The sequence below is a fragment of the Stegodyphus dumicola genome, chromosome 3, assembly GCF_044657685.1.
Source record: "Stegodyphus dumicola isolate Sdum_Otavi_A_Nest chromosome 3, ASM4465768v1".
Lineage (NCBI taxonomy): Eukaryota > Metazoa > Arthropoda > Arachnida > Araneae > Eresidae > Stegodyphus > Stegodyphus dumicola.
Window position 1 is genome coordinate 142,861,027 of NC_140770.1, and position 14,566 is coordinate 142,875,592.

General features: G+C 33.8%; 1 protein-coding gene across 2 annotated transcripts in view; it reads left to right on the forward strand.

The window, feature by feature from the left end:
• The window catches only part of LOC118182093 (uncharacterized), a 145,136-nt gene that overhangs the window by 18,393 nt on the left and 112,177 nt on the right, over positions 1-14,566 (forward strand). For both annotated transcript variants that reach the window (XM_085813399.1, XM_085813400.1), the window contains exon 3: positions 5,124-5,174. In XM_085813399.1, coding sequence (XP_085669525.1) covers positions 5,124-5,174 — 51 coding nt within the window. The remainder of the gene's footprint in view (positions 1-5,123; positions 5,175-14,566) is intronic.

The window sequence follows — 14,566 nt, forward strand, 5'->3', positions numbered from 1 at the left end:
CTTACGAAGGTTATAATAGAACCTGTTTATTTAAATAGAACTTTGTGCACAAAGGCAAGACTTTTTGTGCTACAATAACCACATCTCCTGGTAATAGAAATAAATAAGAACAGTAAATTCAAATTAAACATTCATTAGTCGAAATCCACACAATTAAATAAAGCTATAAGTTGGCTGAATAAATTACCGGCGCTTCAGATTAAAGCATCGTCGGCGAAAGAACGCAAAGCCTAGATATATCACAACTGCTTATATAAACTAAGCACTCTGCGCTACTCCCAGGATTTCTCACTCAAGATTAAAACACATCAGTATAAGTAAACAGACGGTTAATCTGCATTCTGGTGAGAAATACGGAAATAAAATGTTAAAGTACAGATCTAAATTATAATAACTGGTTAGTTTAAAATAATAACCTTGCAGACGTAATTTGTGTTCAACACTATTGCATGATCATACCGAATACATGTATTCGAAAACACTAGGATGCAATCAACTAATAAAACTATTTGCATCAATTCAAAATACTTAAAATATAGCTAATTTAATGATTTTTGTATAATTATTTATAATGTAATGATAAATTTTTGAGGAATACTGAAATTATTGCGCTGACTTGCTAGACATCAAGAAAAAGAGGCGAAGAATAACGTCATTGGTTATAAGCATTTATACACATTGAAGGATTTAAAATAAATTACATTTCTTACCAAATTTTAAAAACAAAATTTATTGCACTCATTTCAACAATCATTTCAGAATAAAAATAACAAAAAACGGTCTTACCGATAGATATATCTTTCCCACGAAATACTTAAAGCTTATCAATGGTGATAATGCGTTTTGGTTTATTTAAGTGCGTCAGAGTATGCAAGGGCTATTTGTCTAAGAAAAAGAATGCCTGTTTGAGTACTTTTTTTAAAAAGAACGGACTCCTACCCACGTTACATATGGAGAAAGGCACGAAAATACCTGAATTCGGGTCGAACTCTTAGCGTTCAGCGACTTTACCAATCGGTAGCTGATGAGCCTTGATGATAACGAAATTACATTCTACACGGATATCTTAAAATATAAAAGTAGCAATAGTGCAATGAAATTAAAATTTAATAGTTTGTAAGGTAATATTTACTGTAAAATTTTCAAAGTTTGCTGCAAGAATTACAGAGAGCATTTCAGTCTATTCGGGCATTGCTTGTATAATGGCAACACTGGCATTCTGTCAAAGCTGAAAAACAATTTATTGGACATTAAGACACCCGAGTCTAATAACGTGCTTATTAAAGAAAATTGGAAATATGATTCAATTTATATTTCCATAAGTTCCATTATATTTCTACAAGTATATTATATTATAATTCACTTTATATTTCCATATTTGTCAAGATTATACCTATTCACATAAGAGGATGTATATTTGAATAAAACATTCGTAATTAACTTTTAATAAGTCACTGAAGGAACATAATATGAGTTATTAGAATAATAATCTAAACTTATTTTGGAGCTCATATGTTTATTTATCAAACACTGTTCGATTCCAGTTCGATTCCTTAGATCATACATCTTTACCGATTTTTGTGTATTTACTATTATTTAACGTTAATGAAATTATTACGCATCTTAAGTCATATCAATTTCTTTTACCAAAAGTATAAATAAAATAATCATAACTAGAAACCATCAAGGACTTGAAATAAGCCAAAAACAAAACTTTAATTTGTCATAGATTTTGAATAAAAATCCCTCTTTGATAATAATTTGTTTTTGTTCCTGAAGAAGAGCAACCTGTGTGCGGTTTCCATCGAAATGTATAGAGTATTTTCAATATCACCAGACAGAAAGCTTTTTTGAATAATTTTAAATATTACATTATCATATTTTTCTTTCATTTGAATTAAGGCTTTTTAATTTTTGTGTCATTTTTTGAAATTCATAAACATAAACGTAATATCTTAAATAGCTAATTAAATAACATAATAAAATTGCTCTTCTGCAAAAGAATTCTTAAAACTGATATATATTTATTATGATCGCTTATTACTTCATTTCACTTCCCATTTTTCTCCATATGTAACTAGCATGTTCATACCGTTTTTATCTGTGATCTTGATTTAAAATTTTATGTTAAGCATAAGAAATATATTTAAACATAAATCAATTCTGGGTATGAGTTTTTCTTTAAGAATTCCATTGATTATGTTTTAGAATATTTGATAATATTTTTGAAAAAAAGAAATTTTCAATCGTTTTTATTAGTTCCTTGAAAAGATAATGCACTCATATTTAATAGTAACGCTCCTTTCTACTTTTTCCCTCTTGTAATAAATATCCTCATTCACTTTACAGTTAATTTACAAAAATTTAAGACTATTCAAGAGAAATAAGGATTAAATGAAACATTTTTCTACTGTTTGTTTCCTTCTTATAATGCCACACAGCTTTTAGAGAGTTCATAGAATTGCTGCAACTCTTGGGAAGTTCTTTCTAGTGGGCTTCGTAGAAAGTAACCAATGGAATACTCCTGAATATCTTCATTACGTTTCGAAATGTTTACTTCCGCTTTACTTCAAAAAAGAAAAATGGAATTTTTCTGCCAAATCTGAGGAATAAAGAAAAGGATTAAGAACAGCTACTTTTCCTTAGAATAAACTACTTTAATAAAATGGTTGCTATGCACAAAGCAAACATTTATTCCATACTATTTTCAGTCATATCAAAGTAAATATCAGTTACATAAAATGCAGTTTAATATATTTAATTTAAATTGCTCTTCGTAAGCAGACTGCATTTTCAAGAAAGTAAGTTTTCATATGATAGTATTTTTAGTTATCAATTAATATCTGGTAGCTTCAGTATCATTATTGAAAATATTCAGTCACAAGACGTTGTTAACGCATTATGCGTTTGAAAGATATATGTCCTGGAATGTCGATAATAGTTTGCAAAATTAATGATATCAGGAGAAATTATGAATGAAAAGAACTTGTTTTGCAAACTTAGGCTTTTCGACAAAGCCTTCTCTCATAATATTTATGGATTATATTTTATAATTTGCATTGATATTTGGATATCTTTACTTTTTTTTTCGGTATGGAGAGAAAAAAAAACGTGTTTCCAGTTTCAGTACGAGAATATAATAAAAATTCTTCATTATGGAGGACTATAAAAGACATTATTTTATGTTTAAGAATATGAACTAAAGAAAGTATTATTTTGCTACTAGGGGTATTTCTATTTATTAGTTTCTTTAAAGTTTCATAAAAAATTATTACTAAATCGTAATAATCTTAAGATTATTATGATTTAGTAATAATTTTTATCTCAAAACTGTTAACTAATAATAATTAATTAAGATACAATAGCACGCCGAACAAGTATTAATTTAGAAGTCAAACAACAAAAATCAGCATTGCAAATTTTCACAGGACTAGTTTCGATGGATTTACCGAACCATCATCCTTAGCTGCAAAAGATAATTAATTTAGAAGTCAAACAACAAAAATTAATGATAGTTAAATGACCTAAATTAATGATAATTACAACACATTCCAATTCAGCTTGGAATAAACATATGCAAAAACCAGATACCAGAAGCATAGTGGCAAGATGCAAGAAAAACGGGGCAAAACATGACAAAAGCAAAAGTGAAAAAGAAATTTACATTTTTTCTACATTGTCATCAGCGGTTGGTGCAACGGAAGGAGTACATAAATCAGCCAGCCTGTTTCTGAATAAATAAAGACACAAACTGAAGTTTGAAACTAATCTCGGGAAAGTAACCAAAATAATATGGGTCTTTATCAGTTCCAACCCTACAGGCCGAAGTAAGCTGTAAGAACAATTGAAAAATTATAGTATCAAAAACTTAAAGAAATTTTTAAAAAGTTTAAAATTATTATTTTGAGTCCACCGAGTTCAAATAACAAAACCTGAAACTACAGGCAATCCAACAGATGCAAAAATAACAAGAATCGTAAATAAGTTTTTAAACATCACAGGCTGTGTTAAACATTTAAAAAAATTATAGCATCAAAATCATAAACAAGAAAAAAAAAAAATCTGAATGCTTTCAAATTCTACATTACGCCCTAGGGGGCGTTTTTTAACGATTTGTGTGTTACCTTTATTTAATAAATATCGTGTTCTTTGCACTTAAACCATAAAATTCAATTCAACAGCAATATCGCAAAATAATTTTAAAATAAGCAAAGCTTTAGGATTTCCGATACACAATATCGCACACTGGAGATAAAAATGTGTTCTTTTTTCGTAAATCATTGCCATTGCTCTCTTTGAAATTGTTGAGTTTGTTAATCAAAAATTCGTTGAAGTGTTACAAAATATGAAATCGATAATAAAACAAATTCCAAATTAGAAATTTGGGTTTTCAAATGCCCATATTCGGTGGAAGATTTCGTAATTAAAATTTTGATGGCTCTAGATACCGCTGTTTTATCCCAATACGAGAAACATACATATATGTATGCAAATTCTTCATTATTTAATTTCTTTAAAAATAACACAGGTCGATAATATTTGGCGGCAGCAATTTGAAAAGTGAACCGAAATTTATAGTGAAATAAAGCAAAATGCCAAAACTAAATATTAGTTAGGGTTAGTTCTTATAATCTGTAACATTATAACAACAAAAGTTTTGAAATGAAAAAATATTAGAGCAACCAACGTTTAGGAAAAATATACTTGAACTATTTAGTAGCTAAGCCTAAACTGTACTAGGTAATGAATTTAGATAAACTCAAGAATTTAAAACAAAGAATTTAACCAATTAATGTTACTGAAAATAATTAGAAAAAGCTACATTATAACATCAAGTATGGTTTAGAAAAAAAAAAAAAGTTTGTAAAAGATAAAAACATTGAATTACCTGGATTATAAAACCAAAATAAATCTAGAAGCAATCCAAAAGTTATATGTGATGTAAATAAGCTTCGTAAGAGCGTATATTTGTCCTCGCATAATTTTTATAGACATATTTTTAATGACGTCATTTTTAATACGTATTGATGGTTAACCTTGATTTAATTTTTCAAGAATTATAAAATTAGCAATATTTATGATGTATCGCAAATTTTTTAACATTCTGCATTCGGAAATTTCAGGATGCAGTGCCGGAAGTTGATTTTGCCAAGTTTAAAAAAGTCAACCATAAGGTAAGATGCATGATTTAAATTCGCTTATTCAAGTTCTGACTTACTCTTTTCACTTTTCTTGCCTCATTTCAACATAAAGCGTCTTAAACCTTTTACTTTCGGATTCTTGTCAGTTTCTTTTGTCAGTTTTGCTTAAAAAATGATTGAATTATGTTGTTCTTATCTTCCGGTTAAGGGTTTTATGCGCTTAGTTAACCTGAATGTTATCGTTGTAGAATTATCAACAATTTAAAACTTGTTTAAGTGCGGCTAAGCCTAATTTTTGTTTACCGTAGCATCCATATGTGTTTACACTTTAAACATATCAGAATAATGAATTTATTGCCAATCTAGAGAAACTAAGCTTAGGAACAACAAAGTAACGTCTCCTTTATTACGGCGAATTAGATTATTCTTAATCCATTCTGGAATTATCATTTAAGTTATTAAATTATCCCATATATTGACTCAGCGTCCACACAAATGAAGTCAGTTTCTGCGCTTCAATGTCTTTTTTCCGAGTGTGACCAAAAGTAAACTTTCAGTTTTGTGCACCGAAAAATCTGCCTTTTTGGCCGAATTGCTTGTTTTTTGCGTAGAAACTGTAATTCTAATTATAAAATTTTTTAACTGTATTTGGTGTTTTATATTTTTCTATATCTTTCAATTTTTAATATAGAAATTTTGAGTTTTTATGTATTTTTTGCCTTGTCGCGAAGTCAGAAGTTAATTAATTGAACAAAAAATATATGTCTAGTGAGATTTAATGAAATAAATTTAAATGAAACGCAGGAAAAAATGCGTATAATTTAATATTCCTTACAAGGATGTGGTGTGCACATCATATTTTTGAAATAATAATTTTATTGCTAATGCTGGGTATTTAGCACACTTGTCACACATATTTTAGATGATAACAATGATACAATAGGAAAATATAATTAAGCATAATTTTCTTGGGAAACTAATAATTATATAAGTATCACTTTAATTTTGCCTTATGTTAATAAGAACATAAATAATATTTATAAGTACACAATCACATACATAATGACTGTATATTTTTGAAGATGCTTAACAAGAGAAAGGAATAGTATTCAAAATGCTCTCACGTATATGAGTTTGGTATATTAACAGCTTAAAGACATACTAATAAAATTATGTAAATTCGTTTTCTCTTAATGCAGAAGTTCAGGATTAAACAATACACTATCTTAATAATACAAGGGGTGATCAAATGAAAAGGTACGAAACGACACGGTGGGTACAAATATAGACTTTATTCAAAATACACACTATAGGCCTGAGCACAACGATCCCAATGATGAACAAGCCGGAGGATTCCTTGTTCCCAGAATTCCTGTTGCCGTGACGAGACCCAGTCCTTCACAGCGTCCTGGAGTACGTCGTTCGAGCTAAGCGCTTCCCTTTCAGGTATTTCTTCAGTGGACCAAACACATGGAAATCGTAGGGCGACATGTCCGGACTGTAGGGCGGATGATCCAACGTCTCCCACTTGAACTTGGCCAGTTCCATGTGTGTGACTCTGGAGACGTGTAGACGTGCGTTATCATGCAGCAAAAACACACCCTCTGTGGGCAGCCCCGGTCTTTTGTTCTTGAAGGACCTGCACATGCTTCGAAGTGTCTCACAGTACACATCGGAGTTAATGTTTTTTTTTTTGTGTGCTCGAGAAATTCCACAAGTAGCGGACCTTGAACGTCGAAAAAGACGGTGAGCAACACCTTGCCTGCTGATGACACGGCTTTGAACTTTTTAGGGGGAGGTGACGACACATGCTTCCGCTACATGCTGTCCCGCTTTGTCTCTGGCACGTAGTGCTGGCACCAGGTCTCATCGCCTGTGACAATCCACTCCATGAAAGCGGGGTCTTCCTGATACCGAAACGGATGTTGCAGTACTATCCTTTTGCTGGTCGATGAGCCTCTTCGAAACCCAAGCGGCACACACCTTCCGATATCGCAACCTGTCGTGAACAATTGTCCACACGGCTCCATAGTTGACATCCACCTTCACCGCCGACATTCGCAGGGTGATAGGCCGATCACTTCTCATAGGTCGTCCACCTTGTCGATGAGATCGCTCGTGATGACAGTGTTTGCCTGGCCTGGTCTCGGGTTCTTTGAACTGCCCTGGGTGGATCCGGCGTTGGACATGGTCTCTCTGTGCGCGGCTCTCGTGTGGCCTCTTTGGCTGCTCTAGATCTTGGGAGGGGGCGGTGCTGAACTGATTCACCCTATGGTAAAGGTACAGTGCTCGCGTCTTCCGTCAATGGAATGGCCTGGTCTCCGATCATCACCCACACTCTCACGGCCTGCACGAAAACGGGCATTCTATTTTCTGACAGACTTGTCAGAGACACGTTACGTTTTTACGTCGTTTCGTACCTTTTCATTTGATCACCCCTTGTACGTCTAAATTCCAGATGACGTATATAAAATACTAGTTACAGGTTTTAAAATAAGCATTTAAAAGAACAGAATTTTTTTTTAGCGTTTGGTATATTTCAATGTGACTTTTGATTAATTTTTTAGAATTAAATCTCCTAGCGTAGCAATGCCCCCTCATATTTTTATTTCCTTCTGCGAAGTAAAGGAAATATTGCAATCGCGAAAAATTTCAGGTATCAGATTTAATTATTAATTAATTTGGATTCAGAAAATTAAATGGATTCAGAAGAGATTTCATTCGTGACATCTGTACGTACGTTTGAACGTACGTATGTATGTATCTCGCATGATTCAAAAGCGGCTATTCGTAGAATGCTGAAATTTTGTATATGGAACTGCTATAACATGCAGTTGTGCATCTGTCTTTTTCATCGCAATCGGCAGCACCATATATATACGTATATATCACATATACATATCACATAGACATATATATTCCCACCATGTTAGTCTGCTTGGTGAGCTCAGCATTTTTACGCTTAAATGTTGGTAAACTGTGCATTTTTTGCTTTAAAAGTGGTCAGTTAATCTGAGAACAACTGTTGTAGAATTATTAAAAATTTAAACTTTTAAGTGACGCTAGGCCTAAAGAGGCCACTATTCGTTTCGATTTGAAACTCTGAATAGAATAGTGAATTAAGTTAGTTGATGCACCAACTTCAGTGCCTTTTTGCGCAGTGGGAGTAAAAAAAAAAACCTTTCAATTTGATGCATCGAAAGCTTGGTCTTTGAGCCCGTTGGCTAAATTGCTTTTTTTTCGCGTTAAAAAATCTAATTTTAATTGTAAATTCTTTTAACTATTTTAAACTGTATTTGATGTTTTAGCTATTTCTGTATTTTACAATGTTTAATGAAGATGTTTTGAGTTTTTATGTATTTTTTGCCTTGCGCGAAATGAGACCTGAATTGATTGAATGAGAAATCTATCTCAAATGTAATTCGAGGAAATAAGTTTGAATGAAGAGCAACAATAAATGTGCAAAATTTAATAGGTTGTACAAGGAAGTCGTGTGGTGTTCACACCAATTTTTTTTATCTCATCATATGTCTTCTTCTCATCATATGTCTGTTCTTTTTCACATATATAATTTATACATCTGTTTTAACATTTGCAATACTTAAGTGAGAAATATATTTTCAGAAGCCATTGACATTGTATGGTAAACCGTTCACTTCAAAACACTAGCCGATTAAAATATCACGACATTTTTGTCCAAATGTTGTATGTAAGCACACAATAAACTTCGTTCTTATACAACTAGTTTTGGAGAAAAACGAGAAATTAAAAATGAATAAAAAAATAGTTTCTTTGAAATTTTAACGTATTATTGTCTTTCAAACTCCCTAAACGTTTAGGTCGTATATAAACGTTCAATAATAGTTCTTCCAAGAGATTTTTGAATGTATATGTGTGTATGCTATTATGTAACCGAACAATTAAAGCAACGTATTGCTGCGGAATGAGTCCAGCTACAAAATAGCAGAAGCGGCTTAAAATTAAAATTGAGGAGATACATTTTGCCGAATACACTTCAGAAACGTTTTCGAGAACACGTCTTCAGACACTAAGATCATTTTGAATCACATTTAAAGATTTTTTCAGCGAAGTTTCCGTGCTACAGTCACTGAGAGATTGCTGATGCTTCTTACGAATAGCATTTTGTGCAATGACTGTGAAGCTACTCACTTGTTTTTAGTTGTTCGTTATTGCCTCTCAGAATGACCATCCTAGTCCTTCAGCCGCAGTTAGTCAAAGTGCTGCTCATAAAATTAAATTTTGCGGCTGGCAGTCCGTGCTAGCTCAACCTTAGAACTAATAATCTGAGCTGACACTGAAGTAAAATAAAAGCAAGCCACTAAAAGAAACTGTATTATAATTTAATATTTTAATAACCGTTTTTTGTATTCACTTAAGGAACTTTCAAATACTTAAAATTATTGAATCGAAATCGGTAGGCTTGTTAGAGTTTCATTGCACTGCATTATATAGGGCAGCGCGGTTCCTCTCCGACTTTTATCTTAAATCACACAAAATCTAGATCTTAAGATATTTTGCATAGAAACAAAGGCGTATATTTAACTGTAAAGAATAGATATATGACATATATTTAACCAACATACTGGGCGTCTACAATTTACTCACCGAATAAAGAAATGTTCTAAATAATACAGAATAAGAGATAGGAAAAAAAAAGGCTAACTGAATTTTATTAAGAACTTTATATTAATACTCTTCAACAAGACCACCATTAGTTGCTCGAAGAATATCAGGCCTGTTCTTGATTCCCCCCAGATGTTATAACCATTTGAGGATTTCAGATTATAAGGATTTTAAGTTTTACTAACGTTTATTTTATCTTGAAACTTTGCTATCCCCTCTTATTTTCCATTTTCGGTCAGAATAAATGCGAGTAGGATTTTTATGCTAACGAGTTTGCAAACTGTAAATGAAATTTAAGAAATGGCTTCTAGCCGAGAGAGAGAGCCTTCCAGCTGCCCTGCTACGCGCGTGCTTTTCAGTCAGTTCGTGTCTGCCTTTAAGACAGAACTTAATTCCTGCTGATATAGTAGGTGCATTGTAGTACTTGCACCTAGCTCACTACTTACGCAGGTTCAAAAGGCCAATCTTCGCGTTAATAGCCTCTGTAATGAATTTAAGTTTAATTCTTACTTAATTAAGTTAGTTATTAAGTGAATATTTCTTACTTTCTACATTTTAGACCAAAAATGTTGGTCTCTGTATCCCGAAGTGCGCAAGGGTCTGTACGCTATGAGAAGTTAAAAGGTAAAGTTAAAACCTTCTTCCTGGTTTATCTATTCCACGCACACACGAACATAGCTTAAGTAAGCTCCCTGTTCCCATTCAGAATTTCTGGATGTTTTCCAAGGCAATTAGAAGGAAAAGTAACCTTGACAAGAGTAGCTGTTTTTATTTATTTATTTATTTATTTTTTTGGTGATTCGATTTTTTAACTCTTCGACGCTCCGAATCTCTGCAGCATCTCCAGGTATTGGTACTTCAGGTTTGGTTTGGTTTATTTAATTATGACAAAGCCCTCGAGTGTTATCTATCTAAGGGAAGGGATGCCTCCTTGGAGGACTTTCTAAGAGAAATTGGCTTGTATACACATTACACATGGGGAAAATCACGAAAGTGCCCATGGAGCCAGGCTGGTCGTTGGGAGACTAAGCCCGGACCGAACTACTAATGTTTAGCAACTTTACCGCTCAGCCGCTGGTGAGCGGTTCTTTAAGTATCCCCCGAAAAGAAGTCGAGTAGAGAGACGTCTTTAGAACGGGATGGCTATGAAATTATTCCCCCTCTACCAATTCAACGATCTTGGAATTAGGGTATAGCACACAGTCTCAGGATACCGAAGTAAACGTCCGAATTAATTAATGATTCCAAGAAACAAAATCTGATGTGTACACCACATGACTTCCTTGTATTGGAATATTAAATTATACGCATTTTTTCTTGCATTTCATTTAAACTTATTGGATTGAATTAAATCTACTTCGCCGACAGCGCATAAACCACAATAGAATAAATGCATTCTTTAAAATTCACTCTATTTGTTTACCATAGCGACACTCTGGCGCGAGGTTCATTTAACAGTATTAATAATTATATAACAGTTAACTTATATAATAATTATATAACGGAAACTAAGTTAACTGTTATATAATCCAATAATTAACTAACAGTTAACGTATATATTTCGTTCATATTATAACTCATAATGCACAAAATTTATATCATTTAAAGAATAGAATTATCTAATCGTTGCCACATGTTCTATTCAAATACTATAATAAAGCTAGAATGATGTATAAAAGAAATTAAGCAAACAAAACAAAAAAGAAACAGTTTTTCACAGACGATTGAGTATTTCTCATTCAATTAATTCAGTTCTCACTTCACGAGAAGGCAAAAATACATAAAAACTCAAAATACCTATATTAAAAATTACGAAGTAAATCTCAAACACTTATTTCCTCGAAAAAATTCCAGAAAGAATTAAGCATGATTTAATTGGCAATAATAAATGAATGCGTTATCTTTGTTGTTGCGAAGCTAAGTTTCTCTAGATTGGAAACAAATCCACTAGTCTCCTGTTTCAAATGTAAACATCAATGACCGCCATTAAAAACAGGCTTAGCGGCAATTAAACAACTTTAAAATTGCTGATAATTCTAAAAATATTGCACACAGATTTACTAAAGGCATAAAATCCTTAACCGGAAGATAAAAACAACATAATTCAATCATTTTTAAAGCAAAAATGTACAATTTACAAACATATAAGAGTAAAGAAACTGAGATCACTGAGCCGGGTATAGAGTGGATATAATATATAAATATATTTATATACGTTTGGTGCGGCCGATTGCAACGAAAATACGAGGTTCACATCTACATGTTATAGCAGTCCTATATACAAAATTTCAACGTTCTGAGGCTACTCGTTTCTGAGTTATGCGAAGTACGTACGTACGTACGTACGTACGCACGTACGTAGATACGTTCGTACAGACGCCACGAAAAATTCTCTTCAGAATTAATTTTAAAGCAGTTTTATAATTTTTTTGAAGGAAAAGAGTATTTAATCTGTCCTTACGTACAGATATCACGCAAAAACATCGTTAAATTGCATTCGATAGCGGTCAAAATGGATATTTTCGTTGAAATATGCTGCCTGAAACTTTTCACGATTACAATACTTCCTTTTTACTTCGTACAAGGAAGTAAAAAAGGAACCAATCATTTCGTTATAAGTTAGTGCTCACCAAACGTCAGAGCTTGTTCAGCGGTGACTGGATTTACTGGGACTGCGCACAGACACATCTCGAATGACGGAAACATTTTCATCTCTGACGCTTGGCCTACCTGCCCCTAATTTATGCAAAATATATCCTGTCTCTCGAAACAGTTTTAACCATCTTTTAACTGATTGTTCCTTTGGTAGAGGGTTGCGAAATTCATAACAGAATCGTTTCTGAGTTGCTTTCGGAAATTTTCTTCCCCACACCCAGAGAATGTAAAATGCTTTTTCACTGTATGACGCCATTTTGTCTGCAGGTCTCGTGTTGCCTGTCACCAAAATTAAATTCCTTGACCTAAATTCTTTGAAAATGAAATTCCTTACAACTTAATTTTGTTTTCCGGCGATTAAATTATGGGCGTTTTTCTCTCTTCACACCACTTTAACATTTAGAGATAGGTGCAAAGCTGCGGATAACATTAATAGAGCACAATAAAAGTGGACAATTTAAAATATTTTACGAGTTTTTACCGTATATATTGAAAGCCTGAAATTTACATAGTTACTACACTCATGTCCATAAATTAAAGAAATGCAAAATCAGGCAAAGGAAGAGTTAGAAGCAAAACAAATTTGACTTATCTGTAAAGCTTAATTATTAAACAAAAGGTAAAGAGCAAAAAAGATGCTATATGTTTGATATTATTAAAAAAATTAGCGATTTTTTCTCCCTGGAGCAAATTACAAAAAACACCTATTTACAAAAAACCAATATTACATGGTTGGTATCATTGTTAATAGATTGTATGTCTCCCAGACGATTCAACACCGTACAACAACAACAGTCCGTACAACACCTAGGCATGCTGAGTATCAAATTATCGATCTCATCTTGGGCATATTTCACCACTCCAAAAGCAATGCTCTCCGAAGTTCCGGTAGACATGTAGGAGGAGATTGACGGGCTGCAACTCGTCGGCCAGCATGTCCCACACGTGCTCTACTGGATTCAAGTCCGGTGAGAATGGTGGTCAGTCCATACGGGTGATATCCTCCGATTGAAAGCATTCGCTTACGATGTTTGCACGGGGAGGACGGGCATTGTCATCCATAAACACAAATTGTGCGCCCATGGCGCCCCGAAACAAACGTACATGTTGTTCCAGAATGACGTCCCGATAGATTTGGCTTGTCATGGTTTCAATTTGAAAATGCAGGTCAGTTCTGGAACCCAGAATAATTCCAGCCCAAACGAGCACTCCTGCACCACTGTAACGGTGTGGTTCAATGATGTTTTCTTGGTGGTAACGGGTACCTGGAGCTCTGCATATGAAACTCCGGCGAGAATCAGACTTCAAGCTAAGCCTGGACTCGTCGGAAAACATCACACAAACCCACTGTTGCGGTGTCCACAATGCATGCTCTCTACTCCAGGCTAACCGCAGGCGACAGTGAGTTGCAGTAAGTGGAACGCATCTGACAGGTCTACGAGCATATAGACCAATCTGCCCTAAGCGTCTCTACACGGTCTGCCTTGAAATAGTCGTACCAGTGGCTGAAGAGAGCTGACGAGACAGGTCTGAGGCTGTGCTCTGCCTGTTTCTTTTGGCAGTAACTGCTAAATACCGGTCCTCATTCGGCGTTGTAACTCTGGGGCGACCTGTGCTGTAACGTCTACTTACATTACCATCATCTTGGAATCGTTGCCAAAGCCTGGAGATGACACTCTGGGCAATTCCAAGTTCGACTGATACTTTCAGTCGGGTACGCCCACATTACAGACGGCCGATAATTCTACCACGTAAAAAATCATCCAAATGCGTCCTTTGTGTCAAAACTATTCGGTTATTGCACTGAAATGCTTATAAAGCACCTGCGAACAATTTTACTTCCTTGCCTGTATTCCTTATATATCACTCTCTTACCCTTTCGTCATTGTGACGTACCATCGGTGTCATCTAGTTACTTCCTGAAATTTGCATATTATTCTTGAAGATGTGTGTAGTGATTTTACAAGTGATATATTTATTTTAGAGTTCGATTTCCGCGTGTCTCCGAATTATCCTTAATTTATGGACATGAGTGTATAATATTCAGAGCAATACGAAAATCATGAAATGGACAATATCAATGGTGGATAAAGCTGGCTAATAACATTTGAACACTTAAATTAGAG